Raw genomic sequence first — 22,890 nt, forward strand, 5'->3', positions numbered from 1 at the left:
AGCCGATCAACAATCCAGCAGCTTTAATGTACATTTACATCATTCACATCTTGTCAGGGCTCAGACACAGAAACTGGTTTTAAACCCTCGACTCTGCTGACGTGTCCAAGCGAAAACACCCAACCGACATCAGATCTGGAAAAGAAACATTTTGCTTACACTTTGACTTCATAGCTCAGGACTTCTGGGTAATGTAGTCTTAAAAACTGATTTCACTTGTTGCTGTCTGATTGACAGATTAGTTTGTTTCAGTGTCTGGTGTTTGTTCACTGTTAATAAACAGATGAGTTCACCTTCAGTTGTCTCAGTTCAGCTCGTCCACAGATCTCATCTTCTCCTGAAGAACAAAAGGAAAAGGTTTCATTTATTGGCACTTAAACAAGAAGCAGATGTGACAGGAGAGAAGCTGCCGACGATAAAACAGGAACTGACTAAAACTGATTGAAATCCGTGAGCTCTTAGTAAAATGATGGTTGGTGTTTGTTGTGAACCCTGTTCAGTACAGTTTTCAAACGTTGCTGCTATTCTGGTCATTTCTGAAGAAACTGAACGTGTTTTACACCCGAGAAAGATGAATTCTCATTTAAAATAAACTAATTCAAATCTTCTTCTTGTAATCGCTCAGAGTTTAGTCAGACGTTTGAGAATAGTACTGTTCATTTTTAAAGGACCAGTGTGCAGGGTTCAGGGGGATCCATTGACAGAAATGGAATATTAAATTAATCATGTTTTCGTCAGCTTAGACTGAGCCCAGAACGGACAAACCAAACGCTGGCTCTAGAGAGGGCCACGTGAGGGGAGGGGTATTCAGTGGGTTGCAATCTGCAACCTCACCACTAGATGCCACTAAATCCTACACACTGGTCCTTTAAAGACCTTTTGAGAGCCACACAAACTGACTCCAGTCCTATTGAGGACAAGAATTCGTCCGAATACTTCTGTCTTTGTGCTTTCACAGTTTTATGTATCTGATATCCAGTCAGATTTCATCATTTCACCACAGATTCCACTGGAGAAAATGCGACTGAAAACTGTAAACACACTCGGCAGATGATTATACATCTGGATTCATCAAAGTTGCACTGGTGGACGTGTTAGCACTTTGAAACCTTAAATAAACATCACGTAGACCTGCAAAGGCCTCCGGCCGTCACCTGGTACTTCCTGTAGTGCGTCAGGCTGCTGCAGTGCCGCAGTTTGGCTTCGTCCTCGTCGGCGTAGATCACCTGACACAGGTTACAGAAATAACCGACGACCGGCCGAACAAACTCTGTTCCTGCAAAGAAAAGGACGTTCACCATGAGGAGACAGTGAACGCAGCACTGCTGCTGCAGATGTACAGGTGTAAAGTGTCGATGTCCTCGTTGTTTAGTCGAACTTTGTTGACTGTGTTTTAAAAAGTGAACTACAAATAAAGCTGCTGTTGTTATTGTTTCATTGTTACTGTTGTCGTCGTCCAAAGCAGCAGGCTGATGGACGCTGTGGTGAAATCAAGCGTGTGATGTCGCGCTGCTGCTCATTTCCCCTCCTGACTCAGACTGAAGGTCAGGTGAGCAGCTTCTTTTCTTACCGACAGGTCTGGGTGGTTCCTCAGGCTCCGCAGCGCCCCCTGCAGGTCCAGGTGTTTGTTCCAATTTGACCACATATTCAGCAGCAGCAGGTTTCTGAAAACAGATCATGGGTCATTAACAAGCTTCTTCCTGCATCAGACCTCAGCTGTAATACACAGCATGATAGACGATCCTGCCCTGCACACGTGATCATCTGTCACACCTTCAGCCGCCCTCCATTAATTATTACAGGAAAATAACTTACGATAATCGATTGTTTTTTTCCTTAAACAACTGAAACAAACAAAAATGAAGTAGTTCCAGTTTCTCCGGTGCGTCTGTCTCTGTTGGATTTTAGATTCTCGGTCGGACAAAATGACACCTGAAGACGTCATCATCTATTTGGTTTCAGTGTCAGCTCTGTTCCGTTCTGCCGTGAGGAAATTTGAGGGGACATCTTTCTAGTCCTGGTCCACGATATTTACGGTTCAAAAACTCTCTACGGACTGTAGCAAGTTAACTTTAAACAGGCTTATTGTAAAAATAAAAACAAACGCAAGACCGAGCGGCAGCGAACTTTGACCTCAGACAGGAAGTAAGATCTTCTGCTCTTTAGTCGCACCTGTTGGGTTTGTGGTTTTGGAGGATCTCCGGTAGAGTCTGCTGGATCTGGACTCTTCTCTGAGGCCTGCACTGCTGGTTCAGACGTTTCCTCCGACTTTTCTTTTCTTGCAGCCTCTTCCGTCTGCGGAGTCTGCTCAGCCGATCCGTCTTTTTCTGAAAAGTCTTTCACCACCGGCTCCTTTTCTGTTGGAACCTTTTCACGTTCTAACTCTTTCTTTGGGGTTTTTCCAGGTACCAAGTTGCTCTCATTCGTCCCTTTTCTCTTTAACTTCTCGTTTTCTGGACTCGTCTTTGGCAACAACTCCTTTCCTGGAGTCTTTTTCGCAGCCGAGTCCCTCTCTTCAGTCTTTTTGGACACTGACTCCTCGTCTGTACTTCTTTCACTGGCCGAGTCCTTCCCTGAAATGTTTCTGACGTCCTGTTGAGTCTTTTTGTCAGATGGCTCTTTCTCCGGAGTCTTTCTGGGGACAGACTCGTTTTCTGAAGACTTATCTGTGGACTCCTTATTTGGAGACTTCTTGGATCCTGACTCTTTCCTCCCCTCAGACTTCCTGCAGGTCTCGTGTCTGTCGGGTCTCGTCCTGCTGCTATGACTCTGGCACTCGCTCCCCTTCCCCTCGTCCCAGTCCGACTGAACCTCCCACCTACAGACACAGGAATTAGGGATTCAGGATTAATGACCACAGACCCCTGACAAGTGAACAGGGACAGCGAGGAGACAGTTTAACGACTGACCGGTTGGCGAGTCTCTTGTATTTGTCGGAGATGTGGACGCTGAACTCGGAGCCGTGGAAAGCGACAGATTTACAGGTGAGCTCTTTGGCCGCTCTCAGAGCCTCCGAAGAACTCGCCATCTCGATGAAACCCTGAAACCAAACGCACACAAACACTGAGGAGACATCGCACACAGGTCACATCAGCCTGAAAAGACACAACTGATGAGTTTCTTCATCAGTTCTATAAGTCACGTTATTATTTCCATCTGTCAGAGCTGAACGGTTCATAGACCGTCAGGATCTCGAGTCCGGCCTCCATGTCCTCTCATTTTTATGTGTCAACAATTCTGCCGGGTTTGTGCTAGCAGGGAGATCCACTGCATCAAAACAAACGCTCCTGATTGCTCCCTAAGCTGCTCCACCTGACAGACTGTGTACAGGCCCAGGTACAGGAAGTGGGTGGGGGGGGGGGGACACCAACGCAAAAAAAAAAAAATATATATATCACGAGTCAAAAGGATTAAAAATAAAACGGCTCAGTTTGAGTTTTTGTGTTTGTCGTTTTCTTTTCGAGTAGTTAACAACAAACTAAAGTAGAGAGGGACAGGTAACAGCAGATACACAGGATTAACCATCTTTTCTGACCTCTCGCCGTCGCCGGATCAGCAGGTAGCGCACCGCCTTCCCAAAGTCTTTGACCAGTTTGACAAACTCGGCGTCGGTGTAGAAATGAAGCGGCAGGTTTCTGAAGTAAACAACTCTGGTGGACGGAGACTGGCAACAGAGAACCACAAATGTATCATATCCACAACAGTCTGAGCGACAACGTGAAAACTTTATGAACAGTTCTGCTCACCTCGGGTTCGACTCTGCTCTCTGAAAACAGTCAGAAGAAGAAATTAAACAGACGCAGTGTTTGAGAGGAGAAGAGTTAAAAAAAGGTCACGTGTCAGATTTTACGGTAGAGGACCGTCACAGGCCCCGGGTTCCTTCCCAGACCCTCGGTCAGTCTACCTTGGTCATCGGACTGGTCTTCTTCCAGTTCATCCAGAGTGATGCAGTTCTCCAGGTCTGCTGGGAAATCTGGATCCTCCTGAAGACCAGCACACAGAGTGGATGTAGACCAGTAAATGCTCTTTTATTCTATCAGTCCTGACATCAGACACTTCTGTGTTCACCGATGTTTCCGGCACCTTTCTTCTCTCCATTTTTCCCGGTAACTAGAAGGACCCGGATCAAACGTGGACACGTGAGCGGCCAGATGACGGAGCGAGGCGGGACACGGACAGTTTTCACTTTTTGAAATATTCATTCAAACTGTAAACTTTTGATTTTTTTTAGTCATTTCGTCACGGTGGCTAAGTAGCGTTCCCGATTTGGTCCTGTCAGTGACTTTTAATTTCCCATCTCTCTCCCCTCTCATTTCCTGTCTCCTGTCTGATGAAGGCACAGATCCGGCCATTAAAACACGTCGTCTTAAAGCAGATGATATCAAGTCAATATCCAACTTAGCAAGTTGTCCATGATATTTCACTTTGAGAGTGAATAGTTATTAGTGTTTGTCACTGTTCATTTACACCGTCTGAGATAGTTAGTTCCATAAGTATTTGGACAGTGACACAGTTTTCCTAATTTCGCCTCTGTACACCACCACAATGGATTTGCAATGAGGGACTATGAATAAAAATGGCTGTAATTCCTAAACTGTTGATGTGATATTTTAGTTAAACCCCTTGAATTAAGGCTGAAAGTCGACACTTCAGTCACATGTTGATGGATTCATTTCAAATCCATCCTGGTGGTGTAGAGAGGAAAAGTTATGAACATTGTGTCACTGTCCAGATACTTATGGACCAAACCGAACATCTGAGAAGAAATGACTCAGTCCTGTTTAACACGAGCTCAGCGACAGACGTTTGGACGTTGGGTTTTATGAGTTTCAGGAAAGTCCACCTGAAACATATCAGACCCCAAACAGGCCGTAAAATAAAAATACAAACACAGAGAAAACTGCTGAGAGGACGATAATTCATCATTTTAAAATAAAACAGAAGCAACACACTCTACAGTGAAGACATGGATTTTCCCATTAATGGTTGTTTCAACCATGTGACCATTATCATGTTGGTGACATTTTGGATTTCAGTGAAGATATAAACACACAGTTTACATAAACAGCTGGGAAGATAAGAAAAACCAATCCCAGTATTAAACTGTATAAACTGGGAGTTTCTCTACCTGGTCGTCCTCCAGCTGAGCCTCTGCTGTCTTTGCTGTCTCCTCTGTCTCTCTGGGGGTTTCTGAGTCCTCCTGCTGCTGCTCCTTCACAGGTTTCTCCTGATCATCAGTCTCTCCATCCTTCACCTCCTCTTCTTTCTCTGAAAACAGACATCAGAACACTTTGTCTTTTGTGGTCATTTTCACTCTCTGTTTTCAATCGGGATTTTCTGCCTTAAGTTACATTTCCAGAAACAGATCCGTTTTTATTTCTACCTTCTCCAGGTGAGTTAGTTCTCTCCGCTGGACGGTCGTTTTCCTCAGCAGCTTCCTCCTCCTCCACATCAGCAGCATCCAGAGTTTCCTTGTCTTCATCCTCCAGATTCTCTCCATCCTCTCCGATCACCTCCATCCCCTCGATGTCGCTCTCCTCTGCAGACGACCTGCAGGTGATCAGTTGAAGATTTTGGGGGGTTTGTTAGGTTTTGCTGTAGTTGGAGTAAGGAGACGTTCACTGACCTGCTCAGGACTGAGCCGGTTGATATTAAACATGAGAAACTCACTCTGCTTCCTCTTCACTCTGTTCTGTCTCTGCAGTTCCAGGTTTGGACTCAGTGTCTGCGGACAGAAGACAATCAACTCCCATCAGTATTCAGCAGTAACGCTGTAAACTAATAATGACTACAGGCAGAGCCGTAGCCAGGATCTCACAGGTACGGAGGTCACGAGTCCAGGTCCCTCCTGAGACACGCATCAGCTCTTTCATTCTATGTTTTTCATTTAATCAGAGGTCTGGAACAACAGCACTGGATTTTCCAGACAGCTTTGGTAAAAATCAGATGCAATCCCTACAGTAAATATATGTAATAAAAGGTGAAATGTAATTATATTTGACCCCCTTCAAGGCTTTAAACAGGACCAGCAGAAACCCAGATAACTCACATCACTGGAAACTGACTTAAACCATGACTCCGTATTTCTGTTTGGAGGTCACTGAGCACACAGATGGACCATAGTGTTGGAGGTTCCACAGGTGTATCTGCATGGCCCCCACCCCCACAGTAGCCCTGGTGGATTTATACTGTTTAGAGATGTGTGATGAATAAAGTTATTGAATTACAACACGGATACGAATCCAACCTCAGCAGCTGCTGTTCGTTTACATTCGCCTCTTTCTCTGTTTACTGGCTTCAAACTGTCTAAAAGTGTCTCCTGCGGCAGCTGCTGCTCAGTCCTGCGCTGCTGTCTTACCAGGTTTCTCAGTTTTCTCTGGTTCCACCATCTTTTCTCTGCACCCGTTCTGCCCGGAGGACCCGCTGCCGGATTTATCTGTGGACCTGGACCTGGACCTTGACTCCCTCCTTTCTCTGCTGGGCTTTTCTCCTGATTCGTCTGTGGACGTGGACTCTCTGCTGGATTTCCCTCCCTCCTCCATCCTCTCCTCCGCTCCATCTTTACTGCCGCTCCTCCCCCTCTTGGTTTCTGTGGTCTTCTCCTCTTTCTCTCGGCTCGGACTCCTCGTCCTCTTGGTTGAGGACGTCTCCTCTTCGTACCTCTTGGCCGACGCGACCCGCCTGCAGGAGGAGAGAAGCGGGAGCGGCGCTGCTATCGATCAATGGCCCATGGATCAGAATCAGCTGATAAATGTCCCATCGGGTCGGGGGTACTCACGTGAGGCTCTTGTATTCTCCAGAGAAGGAAACTTTGATGAAGTCGCTGTTGATCCTCAGAGTGTTGGAAGAATAATAATCAACCAGCTTCTGAGCATCAGGAGCGTTTTTCATCTCTACAAACGCCTGAAAAACAAACTCAGCTGATGCTTCTAGGAAAACACAAAGATCAAGCTGATCAGTTGTCTTCAAGCTTCTAGTTCCAGATGTAAAACTCTCTCTGGAAAGTTTTCTAGTAGGAAAGTTGTACTTGTAAGCAGCTTTGTTTCCATTCCCTCCATCTTAAGCTAAAATCAGTTCTTATATGCTCTTGATTCCAGTCACGTATTGTGGATTTTAACAGAATGTCTACAGGAGAAGATCTCTGCAAGAGTTTGGAAACTTTACCCGTTAAACTATCATCAGTATCATTGAATGAATCAGACTTAGTCACTTATACTCGGAAAGTTCGGCACTGTCTTTAAGTTTCTTGTTTTTGTTCCTCAGAGGAGGCTCGTCTTCAATTCTCAGTTCAGTTTCAGTTCACTGATTAATCATTTTCCTCGTGTCTGCCGATTTTTTCAACAGGTCGCAGCGAAAACAAAACAGGAATCTCATCATTCAGCATGATGCCAAATCCAGAGACGTTGCCATGTCTTTCCATAACTATGCCCATTCTGGCGTCTCCTCCATGACTTCAATGCAGCCACTACATTTTTTAAAGCTGACTTAAGCTCTAACGTTCTCTCTCGTTGGGCTGAGATAATTAAGGTAAAATCCAGCCCCCTGTCTGAATAGAACACTCAACAGACAACAAAACCACAGACAGAAAAGCGTCACAGGTCGGCGGAGCTCACTATAGACGGCAGGAACAGGGTGTAGAGCGGCGGACCGAAGCGTTTGACGATGCTGATCAGATCTGATTGGCCGTCTTCTCCCGTTGGAGCCGGAGTGAAGCTCACCACCCGAGAACTCTGCTAGGAAAACAGACACATCGCACTCTGAGACGATTTGATCTGCTCCCTCCATTCTCCCTCATTCACGGCAGCAGTATGCGATACGCTTGTCTCTCAGCAAGCTAAATCAAACCTGCCGTAAAATGTATTTTGTCCACGCAAACGTTCAAACGACCTCCTGACTAAAAGTAAGGAAAACATCTAACTCTGCTCTTAGAGGAAAAATATGGAGCACCGCCTAAGATGCATTTATTGTGAAGCTCCTGTAGGAAGTGGTGCAGTATCAGCGCTAACTGGTGTCACTGAACAGAGCAGAAGAGGAAAGCGTATTTAACGTGGGCAGTATCCAGTACACTAAGTAAGGTGTGTATCAGGGCCGATACCAGTGCAACCGACTGGACTGATGCAACTTTAACCTACAAAAAGGATTCTTTACGTAAACCCACACAGCAGCGATGTCTCGTTCGCAGCGGAGCGTGCCGGCATCGACACGCGCAAGCAGAAATTCGATCAGCACATCCTGACTACTGTTCCATGCTGGAGCTCTGCCTGTGTGAAGCACCTGTTGTGGGCTTCACACAGTGGATTATTTGTGCTAACAGTGTTTCAGTGCTGGCCAGTATTATCGGATCATCCCCCCGAATGAGAAAGCAGTGTTTTCATTTTTCAGACATGGTGATGAGTCTCTACCTGGAGGAAGTTGAAGGTGTTGGAGATCCTGAACTCCATCTGCTCGCCATTCACAGTTGGAGGATAGTTAACGTGGAACTTCACCAAGTCCTTCGCTTGATCCACGGATCCCAGCTCCACAAACGCCTGCAGGGTTTACAACAGATTGTAGCATTATCAGGACCTGGGGAAAAACACTGCTAATCATGAGTGTCTCAGTATCTTATACGAATGACATCAGGGAATTGGGTTCAGACAATGTGAGAGTGTAAATAGTATAAATTACTGTATGAACCAATGATTTACTTCATTTTACATCCAAAAATGATCGAGAGTTTACTGGGAAGAAAGAGGAAGATGACTGCAGATGTGAGCAAAAAAAAGCAACAAGACGACTCATAAAAAGAGAAATTCACAGCAGTGACATGTTGTGTTAAACTGTATAAATGTTCAGTCGTGTGTAATAAACCACGTGGACTCACTAAAGATGGAAACATGAGGATCTTGACGATCTTTCCAAACGGTTCAGTCAGTTTCCTCAGATACGTCTCATCCACAGACTGAGCCGGAAACTTCACACACACCACTTTACCTTTCTCGGATGTCTGAGGGAAAAAAAAAAAAAACAAAAAAAAAAACACGGTATTTATCAGAATTAGAAGCAGCTCAACTAAACTTCAACAACTTCCGTCTGATTAAACAGTCTTCACCTTCTTTTGGGGCTGTTTATTTGGCTCTGGCTCTATTAAAACACAGACAAAAAAAACAGATGTTAATAATAAGGATCATAAAGCTTTGAACAACATTGTACAGAGCAATAAGTGGATTTACTTTGACTCTGATTGGCTGTCTGTGGCCGGGCGGGTTTTTCTTCATCCTTCCACTTCTCTGATTGGCTGTCGACCCTTAAATGACAACTTTTATTTAGGATGTTGTTCTATCAAACACCATAAAAGATTCACACAACAACATTGTTTATTAGGGACACATGTCTACACAGGTTTAATGGGCACGAGCAAGAAGATGATGTGTTGGTGATGGTTATGATTACGGTTCCAGTAACAGTTATAGGTAAGTAGTACACTGACCTCCTGACTGTCTCCATACGACAGTCCCACTTAGGAAACCTGAAGAAGAGACATGAGGTATGAAACCAAAACTAAAGAAGACCAGGACACAGAAATAAAATCATTAACCACTGTAAAGGGGGACGTGTCCACGTGTTCTTTCCAAGAGGAAACATAATGATGCTGTTTTTTGGGGTAGTAGCCACAGGTTTACCGTGATAGCGCCACACAGGGGTGAATCCAAACTAAACTATGGAAGTCCTGAGAGACTTTTAAAACACCGGCACAGAAGGACAGGAGTTAAACCATCAGTCAAAACAGCGACCTGGCTTTAATGAGAGTGAGGAGGCTCAGGTTGGCCACCGTCAGTGGTGACACCAAGCAGTTATCCCCTCATCTGAGGATGCAGCTGGAACACACCTTAGTCCGCTTGGTGCGGCACCGTGGGGTTAAAGTGAACTGAACCATTCCCATGGAAATATACAGCATTACAGCTGGACACTTTGATGCTGACTCATATTTACCCCCGAAGCATCGCTGTATATGTCGGCTGACAAGAAAGAAGAAACTGCAAACCAGACGGGAATGTCTGTTTCTGGTTAATCCAGACAATTATGTACAACACAAATCAATCAATCATTGCTCGACAACACTCACTAACACAACCAGAGACATTAAAGAGAGAGCTGGAAACTGTTTGGCAGAATCTGGCAGCTGAAAAATATGTATCACCACATCACCCAAACTTAGTACCATTATACCTGTGACAGCCAGTAATCAGCTGATGATACTGGACATTCATCTGATCAGCTGATTTTTTCAGGTCCCCCTGTATCTAGTGATGGACTGATCCCAAATGACCTGATAAAGAGGATCAGGTATCAGAGATAGTTTCTTTGATGTGTTGGTCCTTGAAGTGCGTGACTGCAGCATAGCACTGCCATCTTTCATTTAAAGTGTATGGCACACATTGCATAGTTATGCTTTACTGTGCCCTGTATATAAAGGGACATCTTTTATATACTGTATATCTTATAGTTTTACTTTGATATTGTACATCTTGGTACCAGACTTTGACCGTACAGATTCCTGTGGTTCCTATAGAGACTAACGTGAACCTGAATCTCATGTGTCGGTTACATTCATTCAGTCAGTCTTTAGAACCACAGCATCCCTGACTTCTCTAACCACAGAGAGGTTTGCAGGTTTTACATTTAGCACAAGGGAGCTCTGATTTCAGGTCAGTCATCAGCAGATCCTTGGATCGGTTCCCCTGTGCTATCAAGCCAGACCCCAGCAGGGAGGCTCATGCAGTGGAAAAACTGCCAACACCAATGACTGTTATTTGATGCCTATGTAACTGTACCAGTGTTAAACATACTTCTGCAGCAGGCTGAGCTGTCCGTCTGCATGCTGAGTGCCGTTGACGTGTTTGATCCAAACCTGAAACACAAAAACAAGAAGCAGAGATAAATCTGTCACAGTGTTGAGTTTCTACCGGACAGCTGCAGCCACAGACCTCTGCTTCCACTCCAACGCGAAGCGAGAAGCCTCATAATCGGCTAAATACAGACCCTCCCCCCGCCCCAACCAGACTCTGTAGAGAGAGACTCGAAGAGGAGGACAGGTGTACTTACCCTCTCAGACAGCACAGTGATCTCACACAGAGAGCACGAGTACGGGAACACCTGTGGAGACGTCCCGTGGAAGTCCAGAGCCTCTTTCGTGGAAGGCATCAAGGCGGCAGCAGCAGTGTGTCGCCTGCTCCCGAGGGAAGAGTTTTCGGACATGAGGCGTCCCCCCCAAGGTTTTGGAGGGTACTCATCAGGAGGAAGAACTGACCTGAAACCGGCTGATCTGGCCTCAGAGAAAAGGGAAGAGCGAGTTTGTTTTCCTCGTCCTGCTGACCCAAAAGAGGGTTGGTCCCGAGAGCAAACTGGACCAGGGGCTCTGCTTGTCTTACCATACTCAGAGGGTCCTGGTCTGTGGTGGAAGTTCACCATGTAGATGGATGATGAAGAAGATGATGATGATGATGGTGGTGGTGGGTCTTCTCTGACAGAGCTGCTGGTTCTGGGATTCCCCCAGTGGTTCTGGACTTGCTCAGATGGAAGAGGACTGCGAGTTACCCGGTTCGGCGGGTACTGTACTGGCTGGCTGTGGAGCCGATCCCAGTCTCCGGAGCAGGAGCTGACGGGGGGTCGACGGGCGGAGATGGGAGCATAAGAGGAGGAAGAGGAAGAGCATTGAAATGGAGCATTGGGAGGGAAAGGTTCGACGGTCCCTCTCTTTCCTTTGATCTGTTTGAGGACACGAGGCAGGGACTCCACGGTGAGGACGTCCTCGGGCAGCTCGGCCAGCAGAGACAGGTCGCTGGGCTCCAGACCGCAGCTGCTCAGGATGCTGAGAGCGCCGTCCTGCGACCACTGAGCTGAGCCTCTGGAGGAGGAAGACGACGGGTAAGACGAGGAGTACGACTCCTGAGGCGGCCTGTAAAAGCCGTGGTCCGGGGAGATGTGACGCAGGTCTGAAGACCTGTAATGTCCAGGATCAGGTCCAAGGTCAGAGTTAGAAGCCGGTTGTCTGTATGGGTACTTGTGAGACATGATGGGGCGAAGCTGTGGAGAAACGCTTGGGGCGTTTCCTGCAGACAGAAGGTGTCAGGGAAGACAGGAGATGTAAACAGTGACTCAAAGAGGGACAGGAGTGTTGAGGACGGTCTGTCCTGAGAGAAAATACTTCAGCTGGAAAGATGAAAACATGAAGTCTGAACGCTGAGGAGCGCAAGTTGTTCAGGTCTCTGACATCGTCTACAACGGGTGAAAAGAAGATGACATAGGTTTTAAGGAAAAATGAAGTTTCCTTTATGAAAGACAATATGTGAACCTATATAAACCTCTTGTAATAAGAAGCAGCAAAGAAACATCCTAATTTAAACCATTCAACCAGAGAACTTCTGTCACAAGATAAGTTATTTACGTTTACTTACTCACTCTAAAACAAAAACAGAGTGTGGCATTAAGTCCTGTATGTAACAGGTTTTTGGACTGGGTCATCCCACGCCAGCTCACCCAAAATCCAGAACTTTTCCCAGGTCATGTCATGGATCACCTATTACATTCATGGGGCCTCGCTAAATCCTATAGCTCTACTGCAAATACTGTTTTAGTTATGAAAGTTTGAAGAGCTAAATTTCATCATTAATTTTATGTGTATTCTCGGCCTCACCAATCATCCAGGAAACCCTGAGGATCATCTTCTACTCCAACAAAACTGCCCATCAATCCTACAGCACTTTTAATTTGTCTTCATCAAATGAGTGAAGCTGCAACAAGTAGTCTATTCAACGATTAATCGATCGACAGAAAATTAATCGGCAACTCTCCATAACAAATAGGTTGTTTGAATCATTTATCGAGCAAAAATGCCCAAAATTTTCTGTCTGTCTCGGTTTTATATCACAGTGAGAGAAAAGCTTTGGTCAAGACAAACAAGTCAACTAATCGATTAATCGAGAAAATAATTGGCAGATTAATAGATCATAAAAATAATCATTAGCTGACTAATTGGCAGAAAAAAACCCAAACTGGAGCAGAGCAGTGCTGTTGGTTTTCTGGGGCTAAAAGATGAAATAATGAGGACAAGTTGGCTGCAGTGTGGACAGAACACTGCAAAAGATCAGGAATATCATGAAGAATAATCAGAACATTTACAATAAACCTATTACAGAATATCACAGGTACAATCACTACTGACATCAAAAGGAAACCGTGTCTTCAAGACGGACAAAAGACAGTCAGAGCGGGACCTCTTCTGTGTTTCAAACGTTAAAATGATAGAAATTTGTATTAGGATTCGGCTAACAACATTAGCTCACCGAGCTAACAGTTGACTGGTTGCTAATACCTGACAGAAAGATAAGTTCAGCGGCGGGTTTACCTTAAATCAAACGGTGTCAGATAAAACGCACAGGCTCTTGACATAGATGGGCGATAGAAAGTTCACAAGTGAAAACATTTGTTAACCAAGAAAAATGCAGAAAACCGAGCTACTATTAACAAGCTAGCTGTCTGAAGCCACCGTCTTCTTCGTCTTTGTTTTATGACGTTGGTGAACAAACATTTCGCTCTTCACCGCCACCTACTGGTGTGAGCGTGTACACATCTGATCTATTTGGATTCCCATTGGCTTCCGCAAAGTGTTCACTAGTCTTCCAAACAAACAATAATTAAAATTAAACTGTATCAATAAAACAAAAATACAAAACAAGCCAAAAAAACACAAAAGGAAGTAAAATTACTCTGCATGTGAAATAATAAACAACAGTAACCTACAATGGAAACAAAGACAAAAGTGTCGCAAATACACAAAAACAAGAGGAAAATGAAAACTGTCCAAACTCTCTCTTGCAAATCCCTGTGCAAAAATAATTAACTCAAAACAACAAAACTAGTTATAACAAAATGAACAAGTCTGTGGCTAAAAGATATCTATATATGTATCTATATATTAAAAACTAAAAAACGAAAAATTTGTTTAAAAGGTCATGTGTAATGACTTTTGAAAAATGAAACTTATCAACAATTCTGTTCTGAACTTAAGATGAGATGAGATAAAATTTTATTATTCATCTGAAAGTAAACTGTTGTGCCCACGGTAGGGAAATAAATACATACATATAGTATAAAATGTGCTAGAGATGCATTCATAGCAAAATAAAATATACGTACACCTTAATATATACATCTCTACAACATATCTCAGAAATAAAAAATGTAATTTATTTCTCCGAGGCTCAGGATCAAGTCTGTCCTGACAGGGAGAACTAAGGTTTGACTGAACTGAATATATATTGTCCACTCTGCACGAGATCGGCTGTGACTCCTCTTACACTGTCACAGAGGTGAAAGTATCTCATTCGGGCGGTGTCCTCGCGTCTCCCAGGGAATAGTGGTGTCTCTCCTGGGGTCAGAAATCAGAGATTCCATATCCCAGTCCAATATTCTGAGAAAGACGAAAATCCCAACGATACAATAACAAAGTCATGATTTTAAGAGAAAAATGTCTTTATTCTCATGATGTTCAGACCTTTTTCTTCTACAATTTTGGCTCAATTCTCAGAAATTACCACCTAACTCTCAAAATATGATGACTTTGTTCTGAAAATCTCAGACTTTTTCTCCCTGTAATAGAATTACATATTCATTCATATACAATGTACATATATACATACGAAATTTATATATACATTTATATATTGTATATGGACCTATCTGCATTAAACTCGGATTTGTTTTGCTGCTTTGGATTAGATTTTCATTCCTTTGACCCAGACCCGTCCCAACTTCTCATGGTGTTATTTTTAACCACCAGGTGGAGCTGTAGGAATATTTTTAAGGACAAATCCATGGCAGGGTCCAACCTTTAGTTCCTGTCTGCCATCAGTTCTCTCTAAGAAAGAAAAGAGGAGGAAGAATTAAAGTGCAGTTCAAACATGCAGACACAGCCCTGGACTCTAATGAGTGAATACATGCAATATAATACAACACAGCACAACAGACAGCATGTCATCTAAGTACGCCGTGTGGAGTCAGATGTTCTACACGAAAACAGACTTCTCCAGAGATCATTTAAAAGTTCGAACTCGAGTCATTTAATAGTCTCAACATCAAAACAACTCATAACCAAATGAGGAATTTGTGGCTAAAAGAAAACAAGACAGAAAAAATAGAAAAAGGAGAGAAAAAAATGAATAGATATTGTGTCATGTAATGAAACCTATGAATAATAAGTCATTTTGTTTAATAATGTGCAAATGTGTTTATTTCTGCCTATAATCAACTAAAATAGGAGATAGAAGATTTGTTATTGTTTACAAAACCATGTCACCATAGGGTCCCTTTAGTATCTGTTCTAGAGCTTTCGATGCTACTACATGGACTTCCTCTGCAGATGGAGGTTGGATTTTTTTGTGATCACTTTATTTTCACAGGTCTTTTTCCTCTTTGTCCAGACTGAACGGCAGCAGCGGCAGGGGCAGTTTAACGTTGAACATTTAACCAGGGAACAGCAGGTGGAGCCACAGGCCGCGTGTTGCACAGCCACGTTTTCTGCTGATACCGTCTCACTCGGTTTGTGTGTGTAGAAATAAAGATGAGAAAGTGCAGCTGATGATATTCGACATTCATTTCTGCTCAGTCTGAAACGCTTTAAAGTGTTTGTGTTGTCGAAAACATCAGCTGATTTATTGTAGGCTCGCACATTTGTCAATATCAATGAACAGTCGGCAAACAGCAGGCGGATTAATGGAAAATTAATTTCACAGCTCAGTCAGGTTTTAGTTTGATTCAGATGAATTTACAGAAAATAACCCTTTATTTAAAAAAGGCAGCAGCTGTAAAATGCATGATCATATTCAGAGTTTATTTTAATACAAGCAGCAGGCAGAGATCAAGAGAAATACTACTAGTTAGAGTATAGCTACAGCTTTCAAACAAATCAGGCTTATTCTCCCAGAATCAGTTCGGTTAAATCCAGTTTAAACCACATGTAAAAATGCCCCTTAAAAAAGAGCTGCACAATCGGTCAAATAATCAATTTATGTACAGAGCTTCAACAGAGGAAATGTGGTTTACATGAGATTTATGTGTTTTACAATCAGGCGAATAAAGAGAAATATAGGTGAGGATGAAAATAATAATAATAATAATAATAATAATAATAATAATAATAATAATAATAATAATAATAATAATAATAATAATAACAATAATAACAAACTTTATTTCTATAGCAGCTTTAATAAATGAGATGCAGCTCAAAGTACTTTACAGAAAACTAAAAAAGAAAAAATTAAATTATGTGAAATAACATGGTTGCAAACATAAAACTGGGTGAACAGAAAAAACTGTAAAATAAAATTCAATAAAACGACATAAATGACACAAATCAAAGAATTTAAAAGCAAATTACTTTATAGGAGCGGAATAAAAGTGAATAAAAATTTAAAATTACTATAAGAAAAAAGATGTTTACAAAAATAAAGATATGAAGAACTTAAATCAAAGAAAATCACAAAAAAAAAAAGAAATATAGTAAAACAGAATTAGTGAATTGAGTGCAGAGAAATGAAAATGTATAATTTTATCATAGTTCACTTTAATTCTAACTTAATTTTCACCTCGTTATCATGAGGTGCTGAAAACAATGATTAGCTTTTGGAGAAATAATCCTATAAGTGACCGATACGACCGACCGTAATATTTTCATTCATTCATTTCCTGCCAAAACCCAGTGGGGTTTTTTATGTTGCCGGAGTGTGTTGACGCGACACGTGTCTTTACTGTTCAATGTCACATAGGACTTGACTCTTCCTATTTTAAATGACTGTGAGTGTTACCGTGTTTTCTGTGAACGGAGCCACGAGCTGCACGACATCCTGCAAAATAAAAAGATCTGAATCCAATCAGTGAACTGCATCAAGGTCATCAAATCACTCGATTTTCATTTATTCATATGTGTGTTTTTACATTGTCTTCTGTTACTTTAATGTCTCTTCTCAGTGTCTCGTGTGAAGCGTTTTGAATTGTTAAACCTGCCTCGCTGTAAACACAGTTGCACTTTAAAATCAAACGGTCACTATAATAATTCTGTTGACAGTAACAAACTCACATCAAATCAGCCGGATAAAGTCACTGATCACAGATTATACGAAAACCATCCAGAAAACAATGTGCAGTATCTGAAAAGATGCACAGTTAGAAGGACTTTCATGTGATTTACTGAATCTATCATTTTCCTTTTACATCATCATCATGTCAACAATGGCGTCCAAAATCACACAAAGCAGAATAAAAGCTGTGGTGTTTGTCACTGCATCAGTCTATCGTTTCCGTACCACTGGTTCTCTGGTTCTTGTACCACACGTTCAGAGATTCGTGAGGTATTTGATGACCACAGCATTGTGCTGCAGGTTCCGAGACGCTCTACCAAACGTTCTGAGACCTTTTAACAAATGTTCTGAGGCGCTTTACCAAACGTTCCGAAACCTTTTACAAAATGTTCTCAGACGTTTTACCAAACGTTGTTAGACATTTTACCAAACGTTCCGAGACATTTACCAAACGTTCCGAGACATTTACCAAACGTTCCGAGACATTTTACTAAACGTTCCGAGGCGCTTTACCAAACGTTCCGAAACCTTTTACCAAATTTTCTCAGATGTTTTACCAAACATTGTCAGACATTATACCAAACGTTCCGAGACATTTACCAAACGTTCCGAGACATTTTACTAAACGTTCCGAGACATTCACCAAACGTTCTGAGACCTTTTAACAAATGTTCCGAGGCGCTTTACCAAAGGTTCCGAAACCTTTTACCAAACGTTCTCAGACATTTTACCAAACGTTCCGAGGCGCTTTACCAAACCTTCCGAAACCTTTTACCAAACGTTCCGAGACATTTTACCAAACGTTCCGAGACAGTAACCAAACGTTCCGAGACATTTTACCAAACTTTCCGAGACAGTCACCAAACGTTCCGAGACATTTTACCAAACGTTCCGAGACATTCACCAAACATTCTGAGACATTTTACCAAACGTTCCGAGACAGTCACCAAACGTTCCGAGACATTTTACCAAACGTTCTGAGACCTTTTACCAAATGTTCTCAGACGTTTTATTAAACGTTCTGAGACATTTTACCAAACTTTCCGAGACAGTCACCAAACGTTCCGAGACATTTTACTAAACGTTCCGAGGCGCTTTACCAAACCTTCCGAAACCTTTTACCAAACGTTCCGAGACATTTTACCAAACGTTCCGAGGCAGTAACCAAACGTTCCGAGACATTTTACCAAACGTTCCGAGACATTCACCAAACGTTCTTAGACCTTTTACCAAACGTTCCGAGACATTTTACCAAACATTTCGAGACATTTTACCAAACATTCTGACACATTTTACCAAATGTCCTCAGACGTTTTACTAAACGTTCTCATACATTTTACCAAACGTTCCGAGACCTTTTACCAAACGTTCTGGGACATTTTACCAAACGTTCCGAGACATTTTAACAAATGTTCCGAGGCGCTTTACCAAACCTTCCGAAACCTTTTACCAAACGTTCTCAGACATTTTACCAAACGTTCCGAGACCTTTTACCAAACGTTCCGAGACCTTTTACCAAACGTTCTGGGACATTTTACCAAACGTTTCGAGGCACTTTACCAAACGTTTTACCTAACATTCTGAAACATTTTACCAAACGTTCCAAGACACTTTACCAAACGTTCTGAGACATTCACCAAACGTTTCGAGACATTTTAACAAATGTTCCAAGGCACTTTACCAAATGTTTTACCAAACATTCTGAGACATTTTACCAAACGTTCCCAGACATTTAAACAAATGTTCCGAGGCGCTTTACCAAACCTTCCGAAACCTTTTACCAAACGTTCTCAGACATTTTACCAAACGTTCCGAGACCTTTTACCAAATGTTCTCAGACGTTTTATTAAACGTTCTGAGACATTTTACCAAACGTTCCAAGACAGTGACCAAACGTTCCGAGACATTTTAGCAAATGTTCCGAGGCGCTTTACCAAACGTTCCAAGACATTTTACCAAACGTTCAGAAACCTTTTACCAAACGTTCCGAGACATTTTACCAGACGTTCCAAGGCACTTTACCAAATGTTCCGAGACATTTTACCAGACGTTCCAAGGCACTTTACCAAATGTTCCGACACATTTTACCAAACCTTCCGAGGCGCTTTATCAAACGTTCCGAGACAATGTAATGGTAACCATGGTAACCATACGTAGTCTGTTCTGAGGCACTTTACCTTTGAAATCAGAGGTAATATCTATAAATTTGATCTATTAATACAGCTCCATGTACAAGTGATGGTCTGAAGAACAAAGTCAATAAAGTGCGTAAAAAAATATGAAACAAGACCTTAAAGCGTCAGTCTGGAAGATTTCAGTCCTGGTGGATTTGGCGACACCTGTAGTTTCAGGTGGTAACAGCAAATATGGTTTAATACTACAGGTCCCAGAATCCTGGGGAGACCAAGACAAACTTCTGTGGTTTTAATAAAGCTGTTACGCAATAATTGGCCCTTTTTCCTTAATTCCGTGAGGCTGTGAACAGCAGGACACAGTGACAGGAGCGGGTTACCTGGCTGAGAAGGTGAAGGTTTGCAGCCAGTCACCCGCAGGTCGTCAGCTAATAGCTCACTCTGGCTGCTGCTTCTTCTTCCATTACTTCCTGCAACATTTCAAACTGATCCTCTGTTTAGAAAGTGACCAGAATGACCATTGTCTTGATATGTAGAAAAAACACATTGCATTTCCTGTGAGTACTTCATAATAAAAGTCAACCGGTGTCTCTCCAGTTAAATGCCTTTAACGTGAAGCTGCAGCAGTAGAAAATGTTCGGTCTACGTTAGCAGTAACCTAATACGGCATTTTTTCTGTGAATGTCTCCACAGACAGTCAGTTCATAAAACTGCAGATATATAAATACTGCAGTACTTTCATCAGTGGGCGATAGGCTCAGTCACCGCTGCGTTACCTCATTCGGCGACAGATAGAGGCTTAATAGACATTTATTTACCTGAAAATTGTCCAGACATTGTGTCAAAATCACATGTCCTTCATAAGTTGCAGCTCTGAACACAGAAGAGCTCCTGCTGACACGGTGATGTGAGATTAATTTGTAATTAGCTTGTTAATTGTCAGCATGTGGAGGAGCTGATGACACAGAATTACCTGGATTTAAACACCTGTGTGTCTGTTGATGCCCAACGCTTTGAGCCAAAACACGTCTGACTATAAATAATGAAGCAAACTGAACCTGGATCTGGTGTTTCAGGAATGAAGCGCACTTATTTTTTTCATGTCAGTTTCTGTGTTGAGGAATCCGATGCAGCAGAAGAAATTTAACAGAAGCTGAGGCAGAAATTCAAAGCTTTTTATGTGAAGAAAAAAGGTGGTTGTTGAGAGATCCAAGTCCCTCGGATTGCTCCTCCAGAGTTGTGGGTATTAGACACACAGCTCAGGTTCAGAATACAACATGTTTGGAGTGACCTGGTCCTCCAGAGACTGAGGAGGGTTCTGGTCTGGATCCTTGGTCAGCGCCGAACTTCTGGACGCCTGATCTTGATCAGGCCCGGCCGGACCATTTCCAACCGACAGACATTTGCGAGACCAAAATGTCGACAGCCGATCGTGATGAAGGGCGATCATCGTTTGACATCATCATGCGCCAGGTTTGTGTTTTCTCAGCGTTGTTGTTTTGGACTAAAATCATTTTCTGAAGCTAATGAAAGATTCGTTTAGTTTGTTTGTAAAATGTTAATATTACGTTAGCCTTGTGATTTTTGTTTCAGTTTGATTTGCTGACTTGTGGTCGACTAGCGTTAGCTGCTCCCCCGTTACACAGAGTTCACATTAGTCAGCGCCGTGTTTGATCGTTACATTAATTACTGTTTTCTTTTATTAATCTTGTCTGACGTGTAGAATATTCAGACCCCCCCAAAATCCAGGAGCACGGTTTATAAACCGCGAGTTCAGATTTACACATGGCTCTAATTTTCTCAGCTGACCCCAGGGGGGCTCCGTAAGAACATGACTTTTCCTCCTGGGATTGGTTTTATTTGTTTATAACAGGTGCTTCATTAAAGTTCTTAAATAGGTTTATTTTATGGGTATAAATATAATTAATGTGCTTTTTATATTAGAAAAAGCTTCCAGCCACCAGCAGAAAAGGTTTGGTTACCGTATTAGTTGTGTAGTTTTTTGTAATTTCTTAAGCTCATCATGATGTTGGTGACACCAGCTTGCTTGATGAGAAACGGTGTTGCCTGCTAAAACCGGACGTTAGTTCAATTATTGCTCCTTTTTGTCCGGTGTTTCCGGGCTTGTTTTGCCTGTCACCAGGCGGAGAAGTTAACGCCTGGTGGGAGCAGATTTGTGTTTCAAGTCCAGAAAAAGTCCAATCAGCCCCTTTGAGTGAAAACAAAAACGAGTGGACAGAGGGACGGATGGATCCGAACGGGACAAAGGTTCAGTCTGATCTGTCTGGTACAGATTCAGACACTCGTCTTTAATCAGCTGATGAGTCTCCAACACGTCGTCCTGAGGGGATAATTAAGACTCTGCTGCTGCGAGTCATATCTAACCGACGTTATTATCATCATCACTTCACTGAGTCAGAATCAGGTGTTTCAGTTCTGCTGCGAGATGGAGCGAGCCGGGAATGGATCTGCTGGTTTTAAAGGAATGTTCCCACCAAAGTCACCCAGACGTCTTCGAGGCAGTGCTCCTTCCCGTCATCCCTTCCATGGGGCCCATATTTTGGAAAACTGAAGAGCTTCCTCTGCAGGAATCCCAGAGGAGATGTGATCCGTTGTGTTGTAACTAATCTGAGGAGAAATGAACAAACAAATCATTTCCACTGATACTTATGGGTTTGATATACTGTTAAGTTGGTGTGCGATGGTATGCACTGTGTGTGTGTGTGTGTGTGTGTGTGTGTGTGTGTGTGTGTGTGTGTGTGTGTGCGTGTGTACACATTATATGACAGCCCATATAGTTCAGTACATAAAACCTGTGTGCTTGACTGAACTCAGCTACAGTACCGAGTGACTTGTTCTCTACTTCTTCCTCCACTTATTGTTGTGAAAGAGTGTTAGACCTTCTCCTTAATAACTTCAGGCTGTTTAAAACCCTCTTTCATATTTGTGAAACCTTTATTTTATTAATGAAAGCAAAAAAAAAGCTGATTTCACCACGTTTTCTCCAGACAAGACCAAGTCTAGTAAAAAAACAAAACCTTTCGGACCTGTGTTTTCAGAAATGGAATAAAGGTTTCACAGATCTGGATCTGTGTTTTAAACAGTCTACTTGTTAATCAAGTCCAGGTTTGTCAAGCCTGGTCTGTGTGTGTGTCTTCAGCGTCTCTCTGCTGCCAGTCAGACTCACACACTCAGGGATGATAAATGGATGTTTCTGCATTATGTATGGATGTTTTGTTGGGCCGATGTTCATCCGAGCACTTAATGCAGTCTTTCCAAACCTGATGAGCTCCTCCCTCAGGTTTCTGCCCCATTTCCTCCACTCCTTTTTTTTCTGGATATACATCTGCAGCAACATTAATGTTTAAATGAAGTGTTTTGTCTGAGCTGCAGTTTGTTTTGTCATTAAAATGGAAGAGCAGCTCATATCACTCATGTCTCCTCCTGAAAGACAATACTGCTAAGTGAAATTAGAGTAAAATATTAATCAGTGAAGTTAATTTAGATTTATGTAACACACTTCACACAACAACTCAAGCTAAAGTGGTTCCTGAACCCGAGTCAGAACAGTTCAGTCACGACAAAGATGGTTGAGGAAACAATCACACGACAGGTCCTCAAAGTGCTCAGTAGCAAAA

General features: G+C 42.6%; 1 protein-coding gene across 4 annotated transcripts; it reads right to left on the bottom strand.

Annotated features, from left to right (window-relative positions):
• Positions 1-8: 8 nt before the first annotated feature.
• matr3l1.1 (matrin 3-like 1.1) lies at positions 9-13,565 on the bottom strand. 4 transcript variants are annotated; one of them, XM_040120119.1, is made up of 24 exons: positions 13,388-13,565; positions 11,291-12,258; positions 11,086-11,209; positions 10,830-10,891; positions 9,470-9,508; positions 9,213-9,286; positions 9,092-9,123; positions 8,864-8,986; positions 8,403-8,528; positions 7,614-7,733; positions 6,779-6,903; positions 6,359-6,681; positions 5,671-5,725; positions 5,384-5,550; positions 5,129-5,268; positions 3,905-3,983; positions 3,747-3,766; positions 3,536-3,664; positions 2,910-3,040; positions 2,173-2,818; positions 1,571-1,664; positions 1,155-1,276; positions 294-337; positions 9-135 (listed from the first exon to the last, which is right to left on the bottom strand). In XM_040120119.1, the coding sequence occupies exons 2-23, from the start codon at positions 12,052-12,054 to the stop codon at positions 305-307; spliced, it is 3,528 nt and encodes a 1,175-aa protein (XP_039976053.1). In that variant the 5' UTR covers positions 12,055-12,258; positions 13,388-13,565; the 3' UTR covers positions 9-135; positions 294-304. The 4 variants fall into 4 exon arrangements, with proteins under 4 accessions (XP_039976053.1, XP_039976051.1, XP_039976052.1 ...); XM_040120117.1 differs by having other exon boundaries at positions 11,086-12,092; XM_040120118.1 differs by having other exon boundaries at positions 7,614-7,730; positions 11,086-12,258.
• Between the last annotated feature and the right edge of the window lie 9,325 nt (positions 13,566-22,890).

The sequence above is a fragment of the Xiphias gladius genome, chromosome 23 (assembly GCF_016859285.1).
Source record: "Xiphias gladius isolate SHS-SW01 ecotype Sanya breed wild chromosome 23, ASM1685928v1, whole genome shotgun sequence".
Classification (NCBI taxonomy): Eukaryota; Metazoa; Chordata; class Actinopteri; order Istiophoriformes; family Xiphiidae; genus Xiphias; species Xiphias gladius.

Coding starts and splice junctions, on each gene's coding strand:
- matr3l1.1 (XM_040120117.1), bottom strand. CDS start 12,054: ATGTCTCACAAGTACCCATACAGACAACCGGCTTCTAACTCTGACCTT. Junction 9,509..10,829: donor CAGCTCAGCCTGCTGCAGAA/GTATGTTTAACA, acceptor TCTCTTCTTCAG/GTTTCCTAAGTGGGACTGTC. Junction 5,551..5,670: donor CAGAGTGAAGAGGAAGCAGA/GTGAGTTTCTCA, acceptor GATCACCTGCAG/GTCGTCTGCAGAGGAGAGCG.